Below are 27,757 nucleotides of genomic sequence, written 5' to 3'. Positions count from 1 at the left end.
CCTTTTGACTTTTATTTAACTGCCTAACTTATTGTGCAACATAAACTCAGCAATCTTGACAGAAAATCTACAAAATTGTGAATCATGTGCCATAACATCTGCAGCATTGTAAAATATTTACACCAACAAATAACCTGAGGTCAGGATTGCATAATTCTGTTTTCTCGATGTGGAAAACTTTTCACGTTAACAGAAACAGCGCATTGCTGCTCGAGAAGCCATCAGAAGGCCGAGCTCACTGAATGACCTGGACCGATCTCACGAACAGCAGGAGATTGATTTTCTTCGACTGCAAGTGGTGGAGCAACAAAATATAATTGAGGACCTCAACCGGGTAGGCCAACGAACCAATCCTGGGTCTGTGTATATATATATAATATACATATACATATATATGTGTAATGTCTTGTCACCCCTTATAAAAATTGAGAATATTACATAGCAGTGCTACAAAACCACTGATGACCTTAAACATCACGTGAGACTTGCTTTTAATGATATCCCCCAGAAAATGCTCCGGAAAATGTCCCACAGAACATGTCGCAAACGTATTCTCTGTAATGACAATGATGGAGCACAAACAGCTGCAATGGACACTTAAGGCTTGTGTCATGTGCTGTAAAATGTGTAATAAAGTAAAACAATACTGCAAATGTTTGTGGTATAACCTGTAGAACTAATATGATAAAATGAAGTACTGTACTACAAAACTGTTGTCAGCTAATATGATCAAAGGCATTGTCACAATATTTACAAGGGGTGACAAGACATTTTGGCCACCCTGCACTTTAATAAAATTATTTCATTTCAATTTTTTACTGTCAAAATATGTGTTAGAGTGTTTAAATTAATCTCTGTTTAAGCTAAAAAGATAACGATGTAGCGAAAAAGTACAACGTTAACTCCCTCACCTCATCCACCCCCCACCCAGCCTTTGTACCTCTGCCACCAAAGGTGGATGGAGGTTATGTTTTCACCCCTGTTTGTCCGTTTGTAAACAAGATATCTCAAAAAGTTGTAGACGGATTCGGACGAAATTTGGCAGAGATGTAGCGTATTATTAGATTTTGGTGTAGCGTACAAGATGTAGCGTACAACGACAAAATTATTCGATTTTGGTGAAGATTCGGATTCGGATCCGGCTACTAGAATTTTTAAAGTGAATCTTCGCCATTGGGAGATAGGGCCACAAACGATACATAGAAGGATATTCCAAAAATTTGTGGACGGATTTGGATGAAACTTGGTGGAAAGGTTGGGTGTCTGACAAGGACAAATACATTCGATTTTTGTGAAGATCTGAATATGGATTCGGATAATAGAATTATTTAATTTTTTAAGTGATTCTTCACCATTGGGAGATAGGGCTAAAACCAACATATAGCAGGATATGTCGAAAAGGTATGGATGGATTTAGACAAACTTGTTGGACAGGTTGTGTGTATGACGAGGAAGAATCGATTCAATTTTCGCGAAGATCCAGATCCGGATCCGGCTCGTAGAATTTTTAAGTGATTCTTCACCATTGAGTGATATGGCCCAAATGATATCTAGCAGAATATCTCAAAAAGTTGTAGACGGACTTGGACGAAATTTTGTGGAGAGGTTGTGTGTGTGAAAAGGAGTAATCGTTTAGATTTTGGTGAAGATCTGAATGTGGATTCGGCTACAATAAATATTTAATTAAGTGGTTCTTCACCATTGAGAAATCGGGTGAAAAGCGATATATAACATGATATTTAAAAAAAGTTATGGACGAGTTATGAATAAACTTGGTGGATGAGTTGGGAAGGTGACAAGAACAAGCCGATTAGATTTTGGTTCAGATCCGAATCCAGGTCCGACCTATCAGTTGGCTACAAAACGTAAACTGTTCACCAGGTGGAGGTATGCTCTCTACTGAGTGCCGTTCTATTTACTATATCTGCTCTTATATCCCTTGATTTAACAAAAAATCCTAAACATGTGGCTAGATGTTTCACCCACCGGCTAGTTTTGCATCCTATACTCTTTTCTTGAGTCTTTTGATTGTACAGTATTTGAAATGTTTATGGGCTTCTTTTTCAGGAACGGGAGAAGCTTCTTCGGATAATGAAGCCTTTACGAAAAGACTTCCGGGCAGTACGGGTAAGATTTATTGTGAATCGGAAAGAGAAATTGGTTCTCTTTTGGTTCTCTTGAGTATTTGGGGTCTTTCTGGGTCTTTTGGGTCTTTAAGGATCTTTGGGGTCTTTTGGGTCTGCAGGGTATTTTGGTTCTCTTGGGTCTTTAAGGGTCTTCGGGGTATTTTGGGTCTTCAGGGTTGTTAAGGGTGTTTGGAATATTTTCAGTCTTTGGGATCTTTTAAGTTTTCGGGGTCTTTAGGGTCTTCATGGTATTTTGGGTATTTTGGGTCTTTGGGGTCCATTAGGTCTTTTCAGTCTTTCAGGTCTTCGGGGTCTTTTAGATCTATGGGGTCGTTTGGATATTTGGGGTATATTGGGTCTTCGGGGTCTTTTCAGTCTTTTTAGTCTTTGGGGTCTTTTAGTTCCTCTGGGTCCATTGGGTCCTCTTAGTCTTTGGGCTCTTTTGGGTCCTCTGGGTCTTTGCAGTCTTGTAGGTCCTCTGGGTGTTCGGTGGAGGAGGAGGGGGAGGGGGGACGGTCTTTTGTGTCCTCTGGGTACTTTAGGTTAAGTATTTCGGGTTACATTTGTGGGTGGAGTTAGGTCAGCTATCCAACCAATGGGTGAAGAGTGGACATACAGACATACATACATAAATGCATACATACCTTTATACATACATACATACATACATACATACATACAAACACTAGATTGCCCGATTTGTGCTGAAACTTGAACACCCATAATGTTTGCCCGGATAAAACAACATCGGAAAATGAGCCAAATTGCAGGAGTGACATGAAATGGGGGTTGATAAGATGCAGTCAACTGGTAATCTGAAAGGAATGGTTCGCGAACCTCCATGGTGTTCGGTATTTGGTGTTTGAACCTCCATGGTGTTTGGTGTTTGAACCCTCCTTGATGTTCTGTTTTTGGTGTTTGAACCCTCCTTGGTGTTCTGTTTTTGGTGTTTGAACCCTCCTTGGTGTTCGGTGTTTGGTGTTTGAACCTCCATGGTGTTCGGTATTTGGTGTTTGAACCTTCATGGTGTTCGGTATTTGGTGTTTGAACCTCCATGGTGTTCGGTATTTGGTGTTTGAATCTCCATGGTGTTCGGTATTTGGTGTTTGTTCCTCCTTGGTGTTCGATATTTGGTGTTTGAACCTCCATGGAGTTCGGTATTTGAACCTTCATGGTGTTCGGTATTTGGTGTTTGATCCTCCTTAGTGTTCGGTATTTGGTGTTTGAATCTCCATGGTGTTCGGTATTTGGTGTTTGAACCTTCATCGTGTTCGGTATTTGGTGCTTGAACCTCCATGGAGTTCGGTATTTGAACCTTCATGGTGTTTGATCCTCCTTAGTGTTCGGTATTTGGTGTTTGAACCTCCATGGTGTTCGGTATTTGGTGTTTGAATCTCCATGGTGTTCGGTATTTGGTGTTTCTTCCTCCATGGTGTTCGGTATTTGGTGTTTGTTTCTCCTTGGTGTTCGGTATTTGGTGTTTGATCCTCCTTGGTGTTCGGTATTTGGTGTTTAAACTTCCATGGTGTTCGATATTTGGTGTTTGAATCTCCATGGTGTTCGGTATTTGGTGTTTGAACCCTCCTTGGTGTTCGGTATTTGGTGTTTGAATCTCAATGGTGTTCGGTATTTGGTGTTTGAATCTCCTTGGTGTTCGGTATTTGGTGTTTGAATCTCCTTAATGTTCGGTATTTGGTGTTTGAATCTCCATGGTGTTCGGTATTTGGTGTTTGAACCTCCATGGTGTTCGGTATTTGGTGTTTGAATCTCCATATTGTTCGGTATTTGGTGTTTGAATCTCCATGGTGTTTGGTATTTGGTGTTTAAATCTCCTTGATGTTCGGTATTTGGTGTTTGAATCTCCATGGTGTTCGGTATATGGTGTTTGAATCTCCATGGTGTTCGGTGTTTGGTGTTTCAATCTCCATGGTGTTCGGTATTTGGTGTTTGTTTCTCCTTGGTGTTCGGTATTTGGTGTTTGAACCTCCATGGTGTTCGGTGTTTGGTGTTTGAACCTCCATGGTGTTTGGTATTTGGTGTTTGAACCTCCATGGTGTTCGGTGTTTGGTGTTTGAATCTCCATGGTGTTCGGTGTTTGGTGTTTGAATCTCCATGGTGTTCGGTATTTGGTGTTTGAACCTCCATGGTGTTCGGTATTTGGTGTTTGATCCTTCTTGGTGTTCGGTATTTGGTGTTTGAATCTCCATGGTGTTCGGTATTTGGTGTTTGATCCTCCTTGGTGTTCGGTATTTGGTGTTTGAATCTCCATGGTGTTCGGTATTTGGTGTTTGAATCTCCATGGTGTTCGGTATTTGGTGTTTGAATCTCCATGGTGTTCGGTATTTGGTGTTTGAATCTCCATGGTGTTCGGTATTTAGTGTTTGAATCTCCATGAGGTTCGGTATTTGGTGTTTGAACCCTCCTTGGTGTTCGGTATTTGGTGTTTGATCCTCCTTGGTGTTTGGTATTTGGTGTTTGAATCTCCATGGTGTTCGGTATTTGGTGTTTGAATCTCCATGGTGTTCGGTATTTGGTGTTTGAATCTCCATGGTGTTCGGTATTTGGTGTTTGAATCTCCATGAGGTTCGGTATTTGGTGTTTGAACCCTCCTTGGTGTTCGGTATTTGGTGTTTGATCCTCCTTGGTGTTTGGTATTTGGTGTTTGAATCTCCATGGTGTTCGGTATTTGGTGTTTGATCCTCCTTGGTGTTCGGTATTTGGTGTTTGAATCTCCATGGTGTTCGGTATTTGGTGTTTGAATCTCCATGGTGTTCGGTATTTGGTGTTTTATCCTCCTTGGTGTTCAGTATTTGGTGTTTGAATCTCCATGGTGTTCGGTATTTGGTGTTTGAATCTCCATGGTGTTCGGTATTTGGTGTTTGAACCTTCATGGTGTTCGGTATTTGGTGTTTGATCCTCCTTCGTGTTCGGTATTTGGTGTTTGAACCTCCATGGTGTTCGGTATTTGGTGTTTGAATCTCCATGGTGTTCGGTATTTGGTGTTTGAATCTCCATGGTGTTCGGTGTTTGGTGTTTCAATCTCCATGGTGTTCGGTATTTGGTGTTTGTTTCTCCTTGGTGTTCGGTATTTGGTGTTTGAACCTCCATGGTGTTCGGTGTTTGGTGTTTGAATCTCCATGGTGTTCGGTGTTTGGTGTTTGAATCTCCATGGTGTTCGGTATTTGGTGTTTGAACCGCCATGGTGTTCGGTACTTGGTGTTTGATCCTTCTTGGTGTTCGGTATTTGGTGTTTGAACCTCCATGGTGTTCGGTGTTTGGTGTTTGAATCTCCATGAGGTTCGGTATTTGGTGTTTGAACCCTCCTTGGTGTTCGGTATTTGGTGTTTGAACCTCCATGGTGTTCGGTGTTTGGTGTTTGAACCTCCATGGTGTTCGGTGTTTGGTGTTTGAATCTCCATGGTGTTCGGTGTTTGGTGTTTGAATCTCCATGGTGTTCGGTATTTGGTGTTTGAACCTCCATGGTGTTCGGTACTTGGTGTTTGATCCTTCTTGGTGTTCGGTATTTGGTGTTTGAATCTCCATGGTGTTCGGTATTTGGTGTTTGATCCTCCTTGGTGTTCGGTATTTGGTGTTTGAATCTCCATGGTGTTCGGTATTTGGTGTTTGAATCTCCATGGTGTTCGGTATTTGGTGTTTGAATCTCCATGGTGTTCGGTATTTGGTGTTTGAATCTCCATGGTGTTCGGTATTTGGTGTTTGAATCTCCATGGTGTTCGGTATTTGGTGTTTGAATCTCCATGGTCTTCGTTATTTGGTGTTTGAATCTCCATGGTGTTCGGTATTTGGTGTTTGAATCTCCATGGTGTTCGGTATTTGGTGTTTGAATCTCCATGGTGTTCGGTATTTGGTGTTTGAATCTCCATGGTGTTCGGTATTTGGTGTTTGAATCTCCATGGTGTTCGGTATTTGGTATTTGAATCTCCATGGTGTTCGGTATTTGGTGTTTGAATCTCCATGGTGTTCGGTATTTGGTGTTTGAATCTCCATGGTGTTCGGTATTTGGTGTTTGAATCTCCATGGTGTTCGGTATTTGGTGTTTGTTGCCTGCCTTGTGTAAACCTGAAAGTAAACTTTACAAAGAATCTATCTACAACTAGAATGGCACTCGGTAGAGCACATACCTCCACCAGGCTGAACATTTTACGTTTTGTATTCCACTGATAGGCCGGATTTGGATTCCGACATGAACCAAAACCTAATCGCTTGTTCTTGTCACCTAACCAACTCGTCCACCAAGTTTTATCATAACTAGTCCATAACTTTTTGAAATATCATGCTCTATATAGGTTTTGCCTCTCCATGGTGTTCGTTATGTGGTGTTTGACGTGAGGAATCACCAAAACAAAATCTCGTATCCGGAAACGGATTCTGATCTTCATTCAAATTGAATCAATTCTTCCTTGTCACACACTTTTTGTCACACACAACTTTTTGAAATATCTTATACACAGACCGACAGACAAACAGACAGACAGGGAAGAAAACATAATCTTCACTCACCTTTGGTCGTGGAAGTAACAAGATAAATTTTCGTGGATAGTTTGTGATCCCATTTCGCTGCGATTGTTGTTAGTTTTTGTGCGTTGTTGATTTTTTTTTGGGGAGTGGAAAATACAAATAAATTCGACGGAATTAAAACAATGATATGTAATTGGAGTTTTACGCAACACAAGGTGGTGCAAATAATATATTATCTTATTAATCCTCGAAATAATTTCCCTTTTCATTGACTTTTTAAATGCTGCTCCATGATAAGCAGCTTCTTTTGAAATGAAGTTAATGCTTGTTTTCAAAGAATGTTCCATTCTGATCTGATAAGTACGAATCCATTCTAATTTTAAAAATGTAAGCCGCGTTTGGCTAATAAAAAAGTTCCATTCCTATGTTACTCAATAAATAAGTACCAAGAGTATATTAAGTGATCTGGTGGTGGTTACCAAGACTAAAAAGTTAAAGGTTCAGACATACACCTGAAACCTTATGGGAATAGAGTTTTGAGACTCCAATGGTTTAATTTAAGAAAGTTTTCTTGAATGTGGCAAAACGGTCAGTTTTGCAGTACTACAGTGACTTTTAAAATCCATATACAGTCCCTTCCAATAAACACACCATATAAAATCCCGCCCAACCCCAAGTCCTCAACCCAGACCCCCACCCTCCCACAACGCCTCAACCTCCCTCTCCCAACACTCTGCCACCCCCTCACCCTAACTCTCTGTGCTCCCCTTCCCCTTTCTTCTCATTCTTAACAATATCTCAGGATATAAAAGGAACTTTGGTACAGGAGGATGCCATTCGGCCCAACATTTTATTTCATTATTTTTTATTGTCCACATGAAACATGGAAATTGTTCATCCACTGGCATCACATACTTTTCACATGAGCATGGAACATGTGAATTGAATTAGGCACAAATGAAAATTGAAAACGACAGGAACATGAAGGCAAATGCCTGAATGATTAAAACATGCCTGCGTTGTTCCTGTTCCCGTTCATTAACAACAATGTTAAAAGTGAATAAAAAGCACGTTTAAGCCACAATCTCGTGAGATACCGTCATCTAAGCGGTTAAGTAAGCTAAATGATTTAAATAAAACTATACAAGGTCATTTGTAATGGAAAAAAGAATATGCAACCACAACTCCTTGGTGGGTTGTTCGTGTGCAGCCACCCGGCTGCTGGTTGCATCATTTTTCTGGGGGCGTGTCTGCCACTGATGCAATGCCTCTCGATAACCAGTTATCTGGTACAGGCTGAGTCAACCCCACCTGGCGTTAATTCCACGGGATTTGAACTCAGGACATTATGATCCCAAGCCTGCCGCCTGAACCATTAGGCCAACACCCAAATTATTGTTATTGTTCTCGTTATTATTATTATTATTATTATTATTATTATTCAGAATTGGACAAAAGGAATGAGGAATATTGGACAAAAATCAGTGTCCACTCCAGAGGTTGGGTCGAGGTATTCAATTTGGGAGCTCAGAAATCAACGCAAGTACAAAGAAAACCAGCAGTAAATCGTCAGAAAATACCAAATCACAATAACGAACACGAAAGATTAATTTCCAAAATCTCCAAAGAAATGTGCTTGAGTTTCAGGTTTTATAGAACTCAAACACAATGGAGAGGGATGTGGAACAAGAGGCACTTATGTATTTCATGGTGAGAATATTCGTCAGGTCCGTATCGGATTGAATGGTAGGGATTTTTTTTTTTTTTTTTTTGTATACAAGATCGAGGCTCGTGAAAGAGCAAACATTAATCACACAAAAAGACAAACCGACACACAAAACACAAAAAACAAGGGGAGCGGCAGACAAGATGGGGAGAGAGGGGGGAGGACACAAAAGAGAGGGGGAAGAAGGGGAAGGACACAAACACAACATTTGAGAGCAGGGACATCGGGAGGACTTGGGGGGAGGTGGGAGAGGATTAAAACATATGAACACTGCAAGGACTCTGGGGTGAATTACTGGGGGTAGAAAAGATCAAGGTTTTCGATGGGGGAAGATAAGAGATGGTGGTGAACAGCTGTTTTAAAGACCTGGAGGGAGGAGTGGGATTGAAGGGAGTGGGGGAGTTTGTTCCAGAGGCGGGAGAAAAGGGGAATGAAAGAGTGAAGGTGAGCAGAGAGCCTAGACTTTGGCAGTTTAATCATAAGAGGGTTGCAGGCAGATCTTGTGCGACCTGAAGGAATATTGGGGGGACAGAGCACAGAGAGAGCTGGGGGAGCAAGGCCGGAGAGGAGTCGGTAGAAGACAGAAAGACCACCAACCTGCCTGCGGTGAGTGAGTGAAAGGCCCTCGGCGTTGACTACATCGCAGGAGATTCCAATGATTCTGAAAGCTTTGGCCTCAACAGCGTGAAGCCGAGCAAGGTGTGAGGCAGGAGCACCAGCCCAGAGGGGGGAACAGGCCAAAGCTTTCAAAGATGAGGAATGGAAGGGATTGGTGCAAAGATGAGGAATGGAAGGGCACGTCAGTTGGGGGTGGGAGTCTTGTCCTAAAATCATGCTCGACCTTGATTTATTTTGTCTTTCCCTGGAATTCCCGTACAAATCAACCACTAGGGTGAAGGTTCTCGTGTCGAGATGGTTTTGTTCTGAGATCAAACGCCATTATTTTGTCTCTTGTGCATTATATAATTTCTACTGTTGCCTTCAGCCTACATAATTATGTAACCTCAGATTATAAAGAATATAAGTCCTTAATTCTAATGGTTATATTCAATTATTTTTATATGATCCAATACAGAATGTAAATGCGTGTATAGTTCCATAATCATTGTTTCAAGCACTCAGCGCTATTTCCTTTTGATGTTTAATAGTAAGCTTTCAGGCTGGTTGCATTATCTTTTCCGAGCGAATGGATTTTAAATATGACAAGCTTGTGGCATTTTCTAACAATTCAAAATTAAATCAACTCAAAATCAACTAAATTCCTGGTTGAACAATTTCTTTTCTTCAATTAAAAATTGTTTCCACATATCTGCCCTTTTTGTCACCAGGACAATCATTAAGCATCCAATTTAATTGAGATAATTGTTCAATTTAAATCTGCTTTTATGAATGATCCTATTTCCTTTTTGTTTCGGCCCAAAAGTAGACCCATTTTCTGGATCACTAAAGGTCCATAAGAAAACATGGAATTGTTTGTCCAAGTCCCGCATCGCGTGGATATATCCATTATTTATATACATACATCATGGTACGGCGAGACTAAGTCCACACCTGGCAACTCTCATTATTCATAACAGCAGCATGTCCACATTGTTCTATTGCAGGTACAAAACACCTTTCTAAATTGTGGGGAGAGTGGAAATCCAATTAGTTCAATGTATATCCATCCTGCACAATTCCCGGAAAGTCTCCCCACGTTGCATCATAAGTGTGGGGGTAATTTTCGTGAAGCATTTGGTGATTAGTGCCGGAATACATTTGATAAGGCACAACACAATTAGTATTATCAGGAGGACAGTGAAATTTTTTTAAAAAATGTAGGCCTTATGACCGCAAATAAAATAAGTGTTATTGGTGGGTATCTGAGGAAAAGTCCCATTAACCCTTTCCCTTTCTTTCTCCCTCTTTCTTATATCTATGTAAGTTTTACAGACGGAGCTTCCCACATAATAGTTGCTCCTATTTAGCCATCTTAAACAGAACAATCCTTTAGGAGGATCCTCAATAATGAAGTATGGGGGCTTCATCTGGTATTTATCGTGTGGTGTATAGCTACCAGAAAAATCAGTTGGTTTGACATCCTCTGGTATTGTAACATTGTGTTTAGTGTCCCATGTCCATCCACGGTAATCACTCTCATTAAATGGGATCACTGAGAGTTTTATTGCACTTTGAGACGAGTGTGATATGCGTATACAGATCCAACACCTGCTCTTATTTACGCTCTTAGCTTTCATTAATGACACAGCGAGATATGTATTGATTCCGAGAAAATTGTTCGGATGTGGGTGTTGACCATGTGGTTCTACTTCCCGTTTTATCCTAATCCTCTGTCGAAGAATCCTATGTAACCCTTCGTGTGGAAAAGTGTGTCATTTTTAACAGGTGATTGTGTTTAATTTCTATGTGTCGAAGAAAGGTGAGTGCGAATGTCAACATTGCGTAAATGTGGGTGTTGGTGTACGTGTTGTATAGTTGCAGGTGTATGGTTGTGCATTGGATGGATGAGATGGGCATCACTGTTGCTAGGCAATGGGAGTAAGCAAGCTAGGTGTTGGAAAGAAGTGCGGTGTTTAGCAGCATCCTTTTCAATCTCCACAGCAATTACCACAAATGAAACAACAATGGCACAAGCAAAAATCAGCGTCAACCATGAAAATGTGTGTAGATAGATTAGTCGTTGCCTGGACCTCCATTTCCGCTCACGTTCGCTCTCTTGCAGTGGGCAGCGTGGATCCAGCTCGTTTTGCCCTGGCATTTCAAGGCAGTATGTGTGGTGAGCAGTACTTGGTGTGGTCCTGACCACCTCGGTTGCAAAGCACTTTTCCTCTTAAAGTTCTTTATGTACACCAGGTCTCCAGGTTTGAAAGAATGGTACTCATTCTCCACAGGTTCTGGTAAAGCGTCCTTCACCTGGGAATGGAACAACTCCACAGTTTTTGTCAATGCGATACAGAAGGTGTACATCATGTCATCCATGCGGTGTATGTCCATTTCCTTGATCGTTAGGGGGGAGGGGGTGAATATGGTACCCGCATTGGTCTCCCCATCAGGATTTCATGTGGAGATAGTCCTGTTCTTCTATTTGGGGTCGATCTCATTGCCATTAATGCTAATAGGATTGCATCCGGCCATTCGAGATTGGTTTGCTCACAAATTTTGACTGACTTGTTTTTCAATACCCCCATTATGCCGCTCAACTGTCCTCGCTGACTGGGGATGATAACAGCAATGAAAATGTTGCTTTATCTGCATGGCTTTACATAGTTCTTGGACAATTTTTGCTGTGAAATGTGTTCCCTGGTCGGAAGAGATTTTGCAAGGCACCCTAAATCGACAAATGCAATCTCGCATCAATCATCAGCCACATCAATTTCTCCCTTAGAAGTTCAATCACATATAAATCATCAATTTTCCATTTGTACACCATAGGTTCAGCCATCACTTGCAGTAGGTTTAAAACAGATTCATGTGAATACTGAGGCATTTCCAGGTATACTCCGTTTTCAGTACATTTCACAGTACAGTTCAACTTGCACAGCAGGTCTCTTCCCAGCAGATTGACTGGAGAATTTGTTGCCAAAAGGAATGAATGCTGTCTGCTTATTGGACCCACTTGCACTTTTAATTCCTTTGTCAGCGGTGTTGCCATGGGAACGCCAGACACACCTACAACGTTGATCTGTGATCGTGACAAAGGAACATTTGGAAAATCAACTCGCCGCAGCGTCGAAATTGTGGCACCGGTGTCGACTAGGAATGGTACCTCTCGTCCATCCACTGTCAGATTTAACCTGGGTTCCTCCTCCAAAGACCCAGCTATCATAGGTAACACAGACACCGGTTTATCCCTGCCTAGTCATAAAGGGTAAGATGAAGATACCGGTCTCTGAACACGAGGTCCTGGTGGAAATCGTTGGTGCTGGTGTTTTTGAGATCCAGGTTGGAAATGCTGGAACTGACGATCTTGGCCTGCCCCCTGTCATCTGCGGATATACAGGCATTTCCTTCTCCAATGTCCCCACTCTCCACATTTAAAACATCGTTCATAATTTACCTGTGGTGTCGGTGTTAACGGGGCTCGAGGCATTTGCATCGCTGGTGCATCCATCTCTCTCCCCTGTGAAGCAGGTCTTTGTGCTTCCCTTGCATCATAGGAAAACCTGTTGCGCTTGTCCACAGCTAGTGACGCATGCGTCTGCAAGTACATTAATTTTGTAGCAGCCATGGTGTTTTTCTTTTCCAATGGTCGCGTACAATAGACGGCATAACTGACTATCTCCTCAATGGCTTTGGTCTCCCAACCAATACACAGCTTCCCTACCTCAGTCTGCAATTTTGGTAACAATCCATCCATAAATAGCGGTTTTAATGCTAATCCTGCTTGTTCTTCCTTTATTCCAGAATGTCGTCTGAAAACCTCATGCAATCTATCCAAATAATCTGAGGGGTCCTCACCTGGTTTCTGCCTGCAACTAGTCACTTTTGTCCAATCTGTCACTGGGAGCAGGTTATTAATTGCGGTTTTCATTCGTTCTATCTGAGCATCTTTAACCTCATCCGCCAGATCTAGTTCTCCCCCTGCTGAGGAGTCCCAATTTGTGTTCGCTTTTAAAGTCACGAGCAATCCCACTGGAACTGTTGCTTTGATCAATATGTCTAAATCTCGTATGGTCGGTTTCTGAGTTTCAACAATCAGCTGCAATTCGCTTGCAAATGTATGTGGATCGATTTTAATCGACGGCAACCAATTCTTTAAATCCTGTATATCTCGGTACATCCAAGGCCGGTACATTTTCTCTGGGTGTCCAGGACCACTCCCTGGATATGTCCGCATGGGACAATTAGTTACATCGGATGTGGTATCGTCATTGTCCTCTGCTTCTACATTGGGAATCACAACCTGTTCTTTATTTTTGATTTGCCTTCTAGGAGGCAATGGGACATCTTTAACTATAGGTATCTTCGCCCACGTGAAACCAGCTGACCCCACGCCAGATGGTCATGCTATAGCAGCATGGCTGTCCAGTTCACTAGATCCCACTACCTGTTCTCCAGTCACACCTACCCCACCTTCTGTGCTGTCTAACCCCCTTGTCTCCTCATCCTCATGCTTAACCTGCTCCTCATCTGCAGCAGCCACACCTCCCTGGGTCCCTACCGGACCAGGTGCACCCGCGGCCTCTCCCTGGCCATAAGGAGCAACCGCTGGTGCCCCGGGAGGCCCCCCAGGACCTGGAGGCCCTGGCTGACCCTCTAGTGCATCATAACAAGGAGGAGGCCCCCTTCGTCTGCGGGGTGGTGGAGTATCTTCTTCATTATAGTTTATCTCAAATACATCAGCATTCTTAGGAATCTTGGGGCATGGGGGAGCCGATGGCACAGTAACTGCCGTTTTCAGGAGCATTTGAGATGGAGGATTAGTGGATACATTCTTCAATTTATTCTGAACATCCACCAAATCATATTTAAACTCAGCCATTCTGGCCTTGTCCTCTCGATCTCTGGATTCTGAAACCCACATAAAAAATGGCTTCCAATACACATCCTTCTTCCATTCATTCTGCGTTTCTCTCCATCCAATTCCTGATTTAATCTTTCAAGTCTGGCTCTATCAAAAGTACCATCAATGGGAGAACTCTTTTTGTAAGTCGCTGTCCACTCGCACCACTTCGGAACCTCAGTATTGGACTTTTCACCATACTTCTCATACATAAAGTGCACGCAAGTACCTCTCATTGGTCTTCCTACTTCACTCTCCTTTCTCGGATGGTTTCCCATGTCACTCTACACATGCTAAAAGAACTCCACAATATTACAATGGATCCAAGTTTACAATTTACAAATACTGCACACACACGTGCCAACCAATGACCACAAGATGCAGGATACAAAGAAAACAGTTATTCAAACAACGAGTTCACACAACCACTTATTTTACCTCCGATTCAAGAACATCAAATTTCAAATTTCTGTTCCGGCTTCAGGGTGGAGCATTTAACTCCCAATTTGTATCAATCAGTACAATATATTATTTTCCAGCTAACAACTTCAAGCAACACACTTCAAGTATCACAACTTATCCACTCTACTCACACCTTGTGAGGAGTCAACAACACCTTGATTGTCTGATCAATGAGAACCACCGCAACTGCACCGCGGAAAATCAACTCATATACCAGCTTCAACACATACACACAGTACATATACCAACAAGCAATGAAACACCTCAACCGTCTTGACATACGTTACCCTCTGGGGAGAAGGAGGGGGAGCACAGTAGGTGACCTGAGAAACCTGGTCAATTTTTTTTTTTTTTTAAAGGTTCCCTCACCTGTATTAAGAATCGAACTCTTTTGGGGTCACTGCAGTCTCCCTCCTTCGCACCGGAGAGAAAGATGTCCCTGTTCGGGTGCCAAATTGAGGAATATTGGACAAAAATCAATGTCCACTCCAGAGGTTGGGTCGAGGTATATAATTTGGGAGCCTCTGGAGTGGACATTGATTTTTGTCCAATATTCCTCAATATTCCTGTCCAAAGAAAACCAACAGTAAATCGTAAGAAAATACCAAATCACAATAACGAACATGAAAGATCAATTTCCAAAATCTCCAAAGAAATGCGCTTGAGTTTCAGGTTTTATAGAACTCAAACACAATGAAGAGGGATGTGGAACAAGAGGCACTTATGTATTTCAAGGTGAGACTATACGTCAGGTCCGTATCGGAGTGAATGGTAGGGATTGGTGCACAGATGAGGAATGGAAGTGCACGTCAGTTGGGGGTGGGAGTCTTGTCCCAAAATCATGCTCGACCGACCTTGATTTATTTTGTCTTTCCCTGGAATTCCCGTACAAATCATCCACTAGGGTGAAGGTTCTAGATGGTTTTGTTCTGAGATCAAACGCCATTATTTTGTCTCTTGTGCATTATATAATTTCTACTGTTGCCTTCAGCCTACATAATTATGTAACCTAAGATTATATAGAATATAAGTCCTTAATTCTAATGGTTATATTAAATTATTCTTATATGATCCAATACAGAATGTAAATGCATGTATAGTTCCATGATCATTGTTTCAAGCACTCAGCGCTATTTCCTTTTGATGTTTAATAGTAAGCTTTCAGCTTACTATTAATTATTAATATTAATATTATTAATTATTAATTAATTAATTAATTATTATTAATTAATATTATTAATAGTTGCATTATCTTTTCCGAGCGAATGGATTTTAAATATGACAAGCTTGTGGCATTTTCTAACAATTCAAAATAAAATCAACTCAAAATCAACTAAATTCCTGGGTGAACAATTACTTTTCTTCAATTAAAAATTGTTTCCCATGTGGGTTGTTCGTGTGCAGCCACCCGGCTGCTGGTTGCATCATTTTTCTGTGGGCGCATTGCATCTAGATGCAATACCTCTCTATAACCAGTTATCTGGTACTCATTTTGCCGATCTTGGAAGGATGACAGGCGGAGTCAACCCCACCTGGCATTAATTCCACGGGATTCAAACTCAGGACCTTAGAATCCCAAGCCACCGCCCTAACCATTAGGCCAACACCCAAACAAACATTTATTTATTTATTATTTTTATTTATTATTATTATTATTATTATTACAATTACTACGACTACTACTACTACTACTACTACTACTACTACTACTACTATTATTATTACTATTACAATTATTATTATTACTATTATTATTATTATTACTATCATTATTATTATTATTATTATTATTACTATTACTATTATTATTATTATTATTATTATTATTATTACTATTACTATTATTATTATTATTGTGTCATTATCATTATGCCATTTTCATCAGATGGAACAAATAAATTTGTGGTTCTAATAAATTTTACTTTCGGCACAGGTGTGCAGACCAACGACTCTTAGCCTTTAGACCACCCATGTGTAAATGCACATACACTACATGGTCAAAAGTATGTGGACACCCGAACATCACACCCATATGTGCTCGTCGAACATATCATTCCAAAATCATGGGCATTAATATAGAGTTGGCCCCCCTTTTGCTGCTATAACAGCCTCCACTCTTCTGGGAAGGCTTTCCACTAAATGTTGGAACATTGCTGCAGGGATTTGCTTCCATTCAGCTTCAAGAGCATTAGTGAGGTCGGGCACTGATGTTGGGCGATTAGGCCTGGCTCGCAGTCGGTGTTCCAATTCAAACCATTTCTGTATCGACTTCGCTTTGTGCACGGGAGCATTGTCATGCTGAAACAGGAAAGGGCTTCCTCAAAGTGTTACCACAAAGTTGGAAGCACACAATCGTCTAGAATGCCATTGTATGCTGTAGCGTTAAGCTTTCAATTCATTGGAACTAAGGGGTCTAGCCCGAACCATGAAAAACAGCCCCAGACCATTATTCCTCCTCCACCAAACTTTACAGTTGGCACTAGGCATTCGGGCAGGTGGCGTTCTCCTGGCATCCGTCAAACCCAGATTTGTCCATCGGGCTGCCAGATGGTGAAGCGTGATTCATTGCTCCAGAGAACGCGTTTCCACTGTTCCATAGTCCAATGGCGGCGAGCTTTACACCACTCCAGCCGACGCTTGGCATTGCCCATGGTGATCTTAAGCTTGTGTCCAGCTGCTCGGCCATGGAAATCCATTTCATGAAGCTCCAGACGAACAGTTGTTGTGCTGACGTTGCTTCCAGAGGCAGACTTTCCAGCTGAGCTGTTGTTGCTCCGAGGCCTTTCCACTTCACAATAACAGCACTTCCAGTTGACCGGGCCAGCTCTAACAGGGCAGAAATTTACAAACTGATTTGTTGGAAAGGTGGCATCCTATGATGGTGCCACGTTGAAAGTCACTAAGCTCTTCAGTATGGCCCATTCTACTGCCAATGTTTGTCCATGGAGATTGCATGGCTGTGTGCTTGATTATATATACCTGTCCGCAATGGGTGTGGCTGAAACAGCCGAATCCACTAATTAGAAGGGGTGTCCGCATACTTTTGACCATGTAGTGTATATTCGTCCAATTTTATCCAAATTTCCCTCAGGTGAGTATTGAACAATAGTAGGGACCATTAGAAATGGGGTTACACATTAAATAGAGGTCACATTTGGCCCATAAGGGTATCGGGGGCAATACGACATCACACTTGAATCCATGGCGAGGAGAAATCACATATGAGGCCCCAATATATGTTATAAACAATCCATATACAGTCCACATATATGGTAAATGGCTAGAAAAATCGGACAGGCAGTGGTATGCATCATGTGTGATTAAAGGTTCATTTAAGCACCTTTATTAGCTAAAGGTCATTGAGGCCTGGCAAGTCGAGACATCTACAGTTCATTATTCTGTGGCGGATGCGATAAGCATAGAATGCCTCAAGGACATCCGGTTTTCCTCAAATTTATTTAAATTCAGTGTTAACTTTACTAGACTGTTTAAAAATGTAATCATTTGTTGAATAAAATTGACTGAATAATTTTACTGTAAGTAAGTCTGGCCCATTCCAGAACTTCCAGTAAGTGTGCTCCACAAAACACCATGATGAGCTATTTATACACCTTACCCCAGAGTTTGTCCAAGTCAGAAACCCCCTTGGGATGGGAGGGGCAGGTTAAGTCATTCCAACCTCCGTTGTGTGAACCCTCGTCCCCTTGGCAGGTTTGGTTGAGTTTGGATAAGTAATGACCGAATATATCATGGTTAGACAAACAGACAACAAATTGTGTATTTTATTACCTTAATTACCACCTGCTGCCTTGCATTGCAAATTAAGACATTTGGTTGGAAACGTAGGAAGATATATTGTACACCGCTCCTTTCCTATGCCCTCTCCAGCCGCTGCATGACGTCATTGCCGGGCACCAAAGGGGGGCTCGGCAATGACACAAGCTGAAAGGGAGTACTCGGTTTTCACTCCGGTTGTTTGTTTGTTTTCTTGTTTTCTTGTTTGTTTGCTTGTTTGTCCGGGCGATATCTCAGCCATCATTTGAGCTAAGAAGCTGAAATTTGGGCACAATAGTGAGGAAGTACTTTGGCAAAAACCGTACTTATTGTTTTTTGATTAATCAATTAATTGATTAGTTATTTCATTATTATGGATAAATTAAGTACTTATTTATTTCCTTTCCCTTCTGCGCATTATCTCAGGCACCTTTTGAGTTAGGAAGCTGATATTTGGACATGACAATGACCGAGTGATTTGGCTGTAAAGGGTATTTATGATTTATTGATTAATCAATTAATCGATTAATTATTTCATTATTCGATTAATGACTTCATTATTTATTTATTTTTAATTGCAGATTGGGTGAAACGGTGGTGGTTTCGATATTCTATGAGCCAATTGATTAATTATTTAATTATTTTATGATTATTATTTATTTATTTTTATTATTAGTCATTTATTTATTTCCTTTCTCATCTGGGCATTATCTCAGGTACCTTTTGAGCTAGGAAGCTGATATTTGGACATGACAATGACCAAGTGATTTGGCTGTAAAGGGTATTCATGATTTATTGATTAATCAATTAATCGATTAATTATTTAATTATTCGATTAATGACTTCATTATTATTTATTTTTTTATAACAGATTGGGTGAAAGGGTGGTGGTTTATATATTATATGAGCCAATTGATTAATTATTTAATTATTTCATGATTATTATTTATTTATTTTTATTATTAGTCATTTATTTATTTTCTTTCTCATCTGGGCAATATCTCAGGTACCTTTTGAGCTGGGAAGTTGATATTTGGACATGACAGTGACCAAGTGATGTGGATATAAAGGATATTTTTGATTTATTGATTAATCAATTAATCGATTAATTATTTATTGATTAATCAATTAATTTTTTCCCGATTAATGGCTTATTTAATTCATTTTCAAAAAGTTACAGCTTTGGATGAAGCACTGGTGGTTTAAGTATGCTATTAGCCAAGTGATTAAGAAAATATTTTATGATGATTGTTTATTGATTTTAATTATGCAATTAACCAATCAATGATTGTACACCTCTCCCTCCCAACGCAGTCTCTATGAGCTGCACGGCGGTATTGCCGGGCGCCTGAGGTGCCCCGGCAATGCAGCGCTGGAGGATATTTCATTATTTGGGCGGTGTACTTTGAATGTATCTGTTCTTGTTTTTTAATCTGTTTATTCAAATTTCCCCCTTACTGGCAATACTGAAGCAATCACTTTTGATCAAAATGAGTTTATATTGTTTTCGTTTATTTCTAGATTTGAATATTTGTCCCAGAAGTAAAAACAGTAAAAGACTGTTCATTTGTGCATTTAATAGGTTGTTGTTTCATGCATTTTAGGAAGTAATTTATTTTATATTATTTTGTGGAGAGTTGTCTTGAATAAAAACATGATCTTGAAGCAATTATGATTGATCTATCGAGTTTTTCTTTCGATGCTGATCAGAATGGCTTCATGTTTATCAGTTAGATGATTCAGGAATCTATAAAAAGAAGTAGCTTTTTGTCTAGGAGGATACTATTCTCCAAGGACACAATTATATTCAGGATTACAGTTGGTGCAGCTCCAAGGTGAAAGCAATCGAGGCCCTCCTTGTGGATTAATTGACTCTCCCAAGGATCGAAGAGAGGACAGAGGGTAAGAAACGGCGATGAAAAAGGAGGAGTAAGATGACATATTTAAACGTTTCTTTCTTTTATTTTCATTTATTTTTACTCATATTTCCACCAACTGCTAGAGATTTAGACACTTAGTTGCAGAGCACCCAGCTCTCCTGTCCGGCGTATCTCTACAGCGGACTGCGGTGTCCGGTGTATCGTTGGAGACGAAGAGCCCCTCACAGCGACATATTGAGCTCGTTCTTGCCTGTTTTATTTAAACAAGATATTGACCGATGGAGATAATCGCTTTATCTCTTTACTTCTCCTTCTTTCTAACTCTGTGCACTCTCATTTGCCTCTATTTCTCTGGATGCCAAGAGATGACCTACAAGCATGAGGGTAACGTGTCTTTCCCTTGCAATATTCTTCTCTTTATGAGAATTGTCTAAGTGACTAATCACTGGCTTGTTACTGCGAGTTATTCTGTTTACACATTGTACAGACTAGGTGGAAGTACAGACTATGTTGTTTAAATATAACTCTGTGATTATTGCCTTTTTATGCCTCCGTTGACGAAGTCGCCGGAAGGCATTATGTTTTCAGGTTGTCCGTCCGACTGTCCGTCCGTCCGTGATAGGTTTTCGTTACCGCGATAACTTGATAACGGCTGAAGGGATCTTAGTCAAACTTGGTGCAGGTCTGTATAATGACGTAAAGATTAACTGATTAGATTTTGGGGTCAAGAGATCAAAGGCCAAAGGTCAAAAGTCATGTTAGGTAAAAATCCTGTTACCACGATAACTTGTGAACCACTGATGGGATTCTGACCAAATTTGGTACACTTATGTATAATGATGTAAAGATGAACTTATTAGATTTTGGGGTCAAGAGGTCAAAGGTCAAAGTCTGTAATATGTCTATAACTAGAGAACGGCTGAAGTGATCTAATTCAAACTTGGTACAGGTATTATAATGATGTAAAGATTAACTGATTCGATTTTGGGGTCCCAAGGTCGAAATCCAAAGGTCAGAGGTCAAGTCAGGTAAAAATGTAATAACTGGTGAACAGCTGAAGGGATTTAAATTAAAACTTGGTACACGTATGTATAATGATGTAAAGATGAACTTATTAGATTTTGGGGTCAAGAGGTCAAAGGTCAAAGTCTGTAATATGTCTATAACTAGAGAACGGCTGAAGTGATCTAATTCAAACTTGGTACAGGTATTATAATAATGTAAAGATTAACTGATTCGATTTTGGGGTCCCAAGGTCGAAATCCAAAGGTCAGAGGTCAATTCAGGTAAAAATGTGATAACTGGTGAACAGCTGAAGGGATTTAAATTCAAACTTGGTACATGTATGTATAATGATGTAAACATGAACTGATAAAATTTTGGAGTCAAGAGGTCAAAGGTCATAGGTCATGTCAGGTAAGCATATTGGTCAATGTCATGACGTCGAAGAGTGTCGTTCGAGTTAATGTTTTTCCTCTTTCCAGTAATTTTTCCGAACAACCCAAAAAAACTTTGATGCGGTATTTTGGAGGTTAATCTATGAGATTTTAAAAAATAGACAGTTTGTTTATAATTTTTGGCACAATTTTGATTTTCATGTTTCACAGTCAATCGTGCATTCACAATCACAAGAACAACACAAAGCTTAATCTTTGTATAAGTTACTGGAAAAGTTTCTGTTTGAAATTGTTGTTTAATGGTGCATTATTAACATTTACGGTGTAGGGTGAAAGTTTTAAACATGTGAGGGTACAACGTGAAACTCTTAAACATGTGAGGGTACAACGTGAAACTCTTAAACATGTGAGGGTACAACGTGAAACTCTTAAACATGTGAGGGTACAACGTGAAACTCTTAAACATGTGAGGGTACAACGTGAAACTTTTAAAACAGGTAAGGGTACAAGATGAAAAGTTTTAAACATGTAAGGGTGTAAGGTGAGAGGTTTTCAACATCTAAGGGTGTTAACATGTTGCTCTCCAAACTCTCTGCCAATGGTATCCAAGACCAGCTCCACACATGGCTTATTGATGACTTCCTCTACTCTTGTAGCCAATGCGTGTCAGTCAACGGAATCCTTTCATCTCCTCTCCCTGTCAAGACTGAAGTGCCCCAAGACAGTGCTCTGGGCCCAGTCCTATTCCTAATCTTCATCATTGATTTATCTGACTCTGGAAATCCTCTTTATCTATTTGCATCTGACTCCACCCTCTGCCTTGGCATCCCTCATCCTTCAGACAGGCAGTCTGCAGCCTCTTCCCTCTCGTCAGACCTTGACAAAATCACAAGATGGTCAAACACTTGAAATATGTCTTTCAACCCTGACAGATCTCACACTCTCACTCTCTCTCACCCTGAAAGAACTGGATGGCAAACCCGCAAAGTCTGTAATAGGTCGGTCTCCCCCTACCCCCAAACCCGCAGAGTCCCCTCCCCCCTCCCCCATCTACTTTCTTTCTCAAACTCCTGGGTCTCGCTATCAGCCATATTCATTCTTGGTCAAACCACATTTCAAGGTTAGCCTCTAAATCCAGTCACCGACTGAGCATCCTCTGTTGTACTAAGTCCTTCCTTGGCACATCCTGTGTTGTACAACACCTGAACTCCTATTCACAAACAAGACCTTCATCCAAAACTTGATGGAGAACTGCTCTCGCCTCTTGACTGGCTCCCGTGCCTCCCACCCTGCTCAGCTTGATCCTGTAGAAACCAAGGCCTTCGCGATTATAGAAACCTCCTGCAATGAAGCTGAGTCATGGATCGACCACTTTCCCATCATAGACAGGTCAGTGGTCTCTCTGTCTTCTACCGCCTCCTTTCTGGTCTTGTACCCTCTACTCTTTCCGTGCTTTGTCCCTCCTTCCCCCTCCCCAACCCCAGGTTTCTGCAAGGTGCACATGGTACACCATCAACCCCCTTCTAGTGAAACTCCCAAAATCCGGTATCACTGCTCACCTCCACTGATTCGTTCCTCTTTTCCCCACCTGTGGAACCAACTTCCACATTCTCTTCAATCTCTTTCTTCCCTCTTGGTCTTGAATTCCCAAGCAAATTCCAAATCAGCTGTTCCCAAATTCCCAATCCTAAGTCAGTTGTTCACTACCGTCCCAGATTGTCCTCAATCCAAAACCATGATATTTTCTACACTCTTTAAACCACCCCCACCCCTCCCAAAAAAAAAAAATGCTTATGTATCCATCTTGTCCACCCCTTGCGTTATACCCAACCCCTCATCATTACCTGCATCCCTTGTTTGTCTGTCTCCGTCTAACCTCTCTCTCTGCCCTGCTGTTGGTGTTTCTAGTTTCTCCTGCTGTTCCCTTTGTTATGTTGTGTCCTGATCTGTTCTGTGTCCAAGCTCTTCTATGAGCCTAGACCAAGTATTAAAAAAAAGAAAATCATGAAGAAGAAAACATCTGAAAATGCAAAACCCGTACGTGCTGTTCTCGTCCGCTTTGTATTCAGACCTCTTCTTCTTTTGTACGCTAAATATGATGAAAACCGCTAAATTGTAAAATAATTACCAAAAAATTTGACGATTTTAGGCGACCTTGACCTTTTGACCTCAAAAGCAATGGGCTTCAATGACCCAATATGCAAACTGTGCTCAAATTTCATGGCAATCTGATGAAAATTGATGATTTTTTACAACCTTGAACTTTGGCCTTTCAAACAAAACAAGCGTTACGCCTAGGTCCCCCGTCTGTGAGGTGATGTGAGTTGACAAAGTGGAAGACACAGGAAACATGGAAGATTCGATAATATTTGCGAGTGGGTTGGAGACACACCTACACACCAGATTAGAAGTTAGTAGTTCGTTTATTTTTCAAGATATTCCACTCACAACGTTCAGACATATATATGGTGGCGGCCATCTTGGATTTTGACATGGCGACCCAATTTTCAATAGCGTTCTTCCTTATGCCTAGATACAGTCGCGCACCACATAAGAAGTGAGTAGTTGGTTTATTTTTCAAGATATTCCGCTCACAAGGTTCAGACATATATATGGTGGCGGCCATCTTGGATTTTGACGTGGCGACCCAATTTTCAATAGCGTTCTTCCTTATGCCTAGATACAGTCGCGCACCACATAAGAAGTGAGTAGTTGGTTTATTTTTCAAGATATTCCGCTCACAAGGTTCAGACATACATGGCGGCGGCCATCTTGGATTTTGAGGTGGCGACCCAATTTTCAATAGCGTTCTTCCTTATGCCTAGATACAGTGGCACACCAGATTAGAAGTGAGTAGTTGGTTTATTTTTCAAGATATTCCGCTCACAAAGTTCAGACATATATGGTGCCGGCCATCTTGGATTTTGACGTGGTGACCCAATTTGCAACAGCGTTCTTCCTTATGCCGAGATACACCGACACACCAGATTAGAAGTTGGTACTTCGCTTATTTTTCAAGATATTCCGCTGACGAGGTTCAGACATACATGGCGGCGGCCATCTTGGATTTTGAGGTGGCGACACAATTTTCAATAGCCTTCTTCCTTATGCCTAGATACACCCACACACCAGATTAGAAGTGAGTAGTTGGTTTATTTTTCAAGATATTCCGCTCACAAATTTCAGACATATATATGGCGGCGGCCATCTTGGATTTTGACGTGGCGACCCAATTTTCAATAGCCTTCTTCCTTATGCCTAAATACACCCACACACCAGATTAGAAGTTGGTACTTCGCTTATTTTTCAAGATATTCCGCTGACGAGGTTCAGACATACATGGCGGCGGCCATCTTGGATTTTGAGGTGGCGACCCAATTTTCAATAGCCTTCTTCCTTATGCCGAGATACACCCACACACCAGATTAGAAGTTAGTAGTTCATTTATTTTTCAAGATATTCCGCTCACAAGGTTCAACGCACGCACGGACGCACACACGGGCGGAGGGGAAAACCATAGTCCCCCTTTCGCTCCCTGGTGCCACGGGGGACAAAAACAATCAGCTTCTAGCTTTTGATTGGTGAACCAATTTAGTAACCTAATACGCAAATTCTTAAAATTTCAGGTCAATAGGATGAAAATTGACGATTTTATGTGATGCCGACCTTTGACCTTTTTACCTTTTGACCAAGTTATTAATTTGTCTCCTCCATATGCTTACAATAAAGCTTTGTTGATAGTTTGATAACAGAGCTCAAATTGTAAATTTAAATTTCTAGTCAATCAGATGAAAATTGATGTTTTTGTGGGTTTCTGACCTTTGACCTTTTGATAAAATTACTGCATTTGATTCCCAACCCCACTATAAATCGTTGGATTGGTGCTTCGTGGGTAATAATATGCTTGCCTCTTGGTTTTCACAAGTGACATAAGTGACGTGGGTAGTAATCTTGATCACAAGTGACATCCCATCTAAATGAATCTGTCCCTCTGGAGGGGTACATCTAAGAGCGCTGTATTGTAAGAGTATTGAGTGATAGCGATAAAAACGGTATATAGCATGATATCTCAAAAAGTTATAGACGGATTATGACAAAACTTGCTGGATGAGTTGGGTAGGTGACAATGACGAATCGGTTTGATTTTGGTGAAGATATGAATATGGATTCGGATACGAGAATTATTTAATTTTTTGAGTGATTCTTCACCATTGGGCGATAGGGCCAAAAACGATAAATAGCAGGATATCTCAAAAATTGTGGATGGATTTGGACAAAATTTAGCAGAGCGGTAGCGCATGTGACAAGGACGAAATGATTCGATTTTGTTGAAGATCCGGATTCGGATCCGGTGAGTAGAATATTTTAAGTGAATTTTCACCATTGGGAGATACGACCAAAAACGATACATAGCGGGATATCTCAAAACGTTGCGGACGGATTTGGACGAAACTTGGTGAAGAGGTTGTGTGTGTGACAAAGAAGAATTGATTCAATTTTGGTGAACATCTCAATATGGATTCGGATAAGAGAATTATTTAATTTTTTAAGTGATTCTTCACCATTGGGAGAATGGGCCAAAAACGATAAATAGCATGATATCTCAAAAAGTTATGGACGGATTATGACAAAACTTTATGGATGAGTTCGGTAGGTGACAAGAACAAGTTGATTTGATTTTGGTTTAGGTCCAAATCCAGATCCGGCCTATCATTGGGATACAAAACATAAACTGATCAGCCTGGCGGTAGTATGCACTCTACCGGGTACCGTTGTAGTTCACTCTGCATTATTCACTCAACAGTTCGATCTCAATAGTGACATATTTATTCCAACTGACCTTGAGCGACAATCAAACAAAAGTTGTGTTGGCATGTTCAGGTGAGAAAAAGCTACAGATTGAACAATGAACATTCAATGAGACCATTCAGGGGATAGGGAATGATTACGGAGGGAGGTTGAGCTGTCACTATCACTTCACACTACACTTGAAAAATTGAAAAGCAAATTCCAAATGGCAAAGAACTTTTGGCTACCTTTCACTAAGGTGTTGAAACTGGATTTCTAACTCTGGTTGAAATTTCCGCTCCGCTCACTGGATGATAATGCCTTGATCTTATGGTGTGTCACAATGATTGAAAATCGGATTTTCAACCATTATTGAAATAACTTTTCAAAACGCTCTTATTCACGTTTGCCAACTTTGTTTTGTTCTTCTCACCTCTAACTTCAGAAGCCTGCTGTGGAGACATCTTTTGGGTATGATGATGACGGCTCCCTCGACTCAGATGCCTCTTCCCTCTCCTGCCTCACTGACAGGACTCCAGGAACACCTGACGATGAAACTGATGATGTAAACCGCTTGGACACCTGGCATTATGCTGCACTCTTCACTTCACTTCAGGGCTGGTTACACTTCCCTTCAGTGTATTGTGAGAGATCATCGAATTACAGTAATAAGAAACTCCTATTGGCAAATCGCATTGATCATCATGCTGAGTGATCTGTTCTAGAGGGGAATGTAATACACTGCTTGGTTTACCATTGACTTCCTAGCATGGCTGGGACTTGAACATAGCAGTGCGGTAATCTTCATCCTGATGAAGCAGCACTTACATGGAAGGAAAGAAGGGTATTTGGCTAAAGTACAACTACAGAACCACCGACCCTTTTCAAAAGATACCATGAGATATTGAACACCTATGACTTCAATGTAGATAAGCGCTGGGGTGGAGTGCTGGTGGACCCTACAGGAGAGCCGCTCCGGCACCTCAATCCATCCGGGGCGGAGCTCAACTCCTCAACAGTAAATAAATATATTTTAAAAAGACCCGCATGAAAATCAAATATTCATTCCCAACCTAAAATTTGTCAACATTATTTATTTACCCACTTCTTGGATGCTAATTATTCATTTTTCTCCATTTAGGTTTAAACCAATTTTATTCAGTAGTCCCTCACAAATGCAGGCCTCCCTCTATAAGGCCGAATTCGCTCATGAACAATTTACTTTTTAACATCAAATACAGTATTTGATTGGCCATGTATGGTTGGTTGGCATGTGAATGATTTACGACTCTACACAACGCATTTGTGACTTTGTTTTGACAGTCACGGCAGGGCTCTGGTACCCCGCAGTTGCCATCTCTCATTCCTAACGGCCTCATTTTCCCTCACTTCCGCACTCTATCTTCCTCATTCCCTCACAACTTCCTTCCTTCCTCCATCATTCTTCCCTCTCCCCCAGTCAATAGAAGCTGACACTGTGTGAGCATTTTACAGCCACGGACCATGTGCATGTGTCAAGGCGCATACGTTGACGAAGCACACACACCACACTTCCTACTCTCCGTTTCCATTTTGTTTTCCGTGATCAGTGTGACCAAAAGTGATACGGTATGTCGACAGAG

The 27,757-nt window shown here is 41.0% G+C and overlaps 2 protein-coding genes across 2 annotated transcripts in view; both read left to right on the top strand.

Annotated features, from left to right (window-relative positions):
- LOC137423760 (janus kinase and microtubule-interacting protein 3-like) overlaps window positions 1–27,757 on the top strand; it is a 225,009-nt gene that overhangs the window by 152,054 nt on the left and 45,198 nt on the right. Inside the window, exons 8-10 of the mRNA XM_068111243.2 lie at window positions 194–334; window positions 2,068–2,127; window positions 26,581–26,700. Coding sequence (XP_067967344.2) covers window positions 194–334; window positions 2,068–2,127; window positions 26,581–26,700 — 321 coding nt within the window. The remainder of the gene's footprint in view (window positions 1–193; window positions 335–2,067; window positions 2,128–26,580; window positions 26,701–27,757) is intronic.
- On the top strand, window positions 20,229–26,612 carry LOC137423762 (uncharacterized). The gene is made up of 2 exons (XM_068111245.1): window positions 20,229–20,334; window positions 26,581–26,612. The coding sequence occupies exons 1-2, from the start codon at window positions 20,229–20,231 to the stop codon at window positions 26,610–26,612; spliced, it is 138 nt and encodes a 45-aa protein (XP_067967346.1).

This window comes from Myxine glutinosa, chromosome 3, assembly GCF_964187855.1.
Source record: "Myxine glutinosa chromosome 3, kmMyxGlut1.1, whole genome shotgun sequence".
Lineage (NCBI taxonomy): Eukaryota > Metazoa > Chordata > Myxini > Myxiniformes > Myxinidae > Myxine > Myxine glutinosa.
This window is presented reverse-complemented; position numbering and strand designations above follow the sequence as displayed.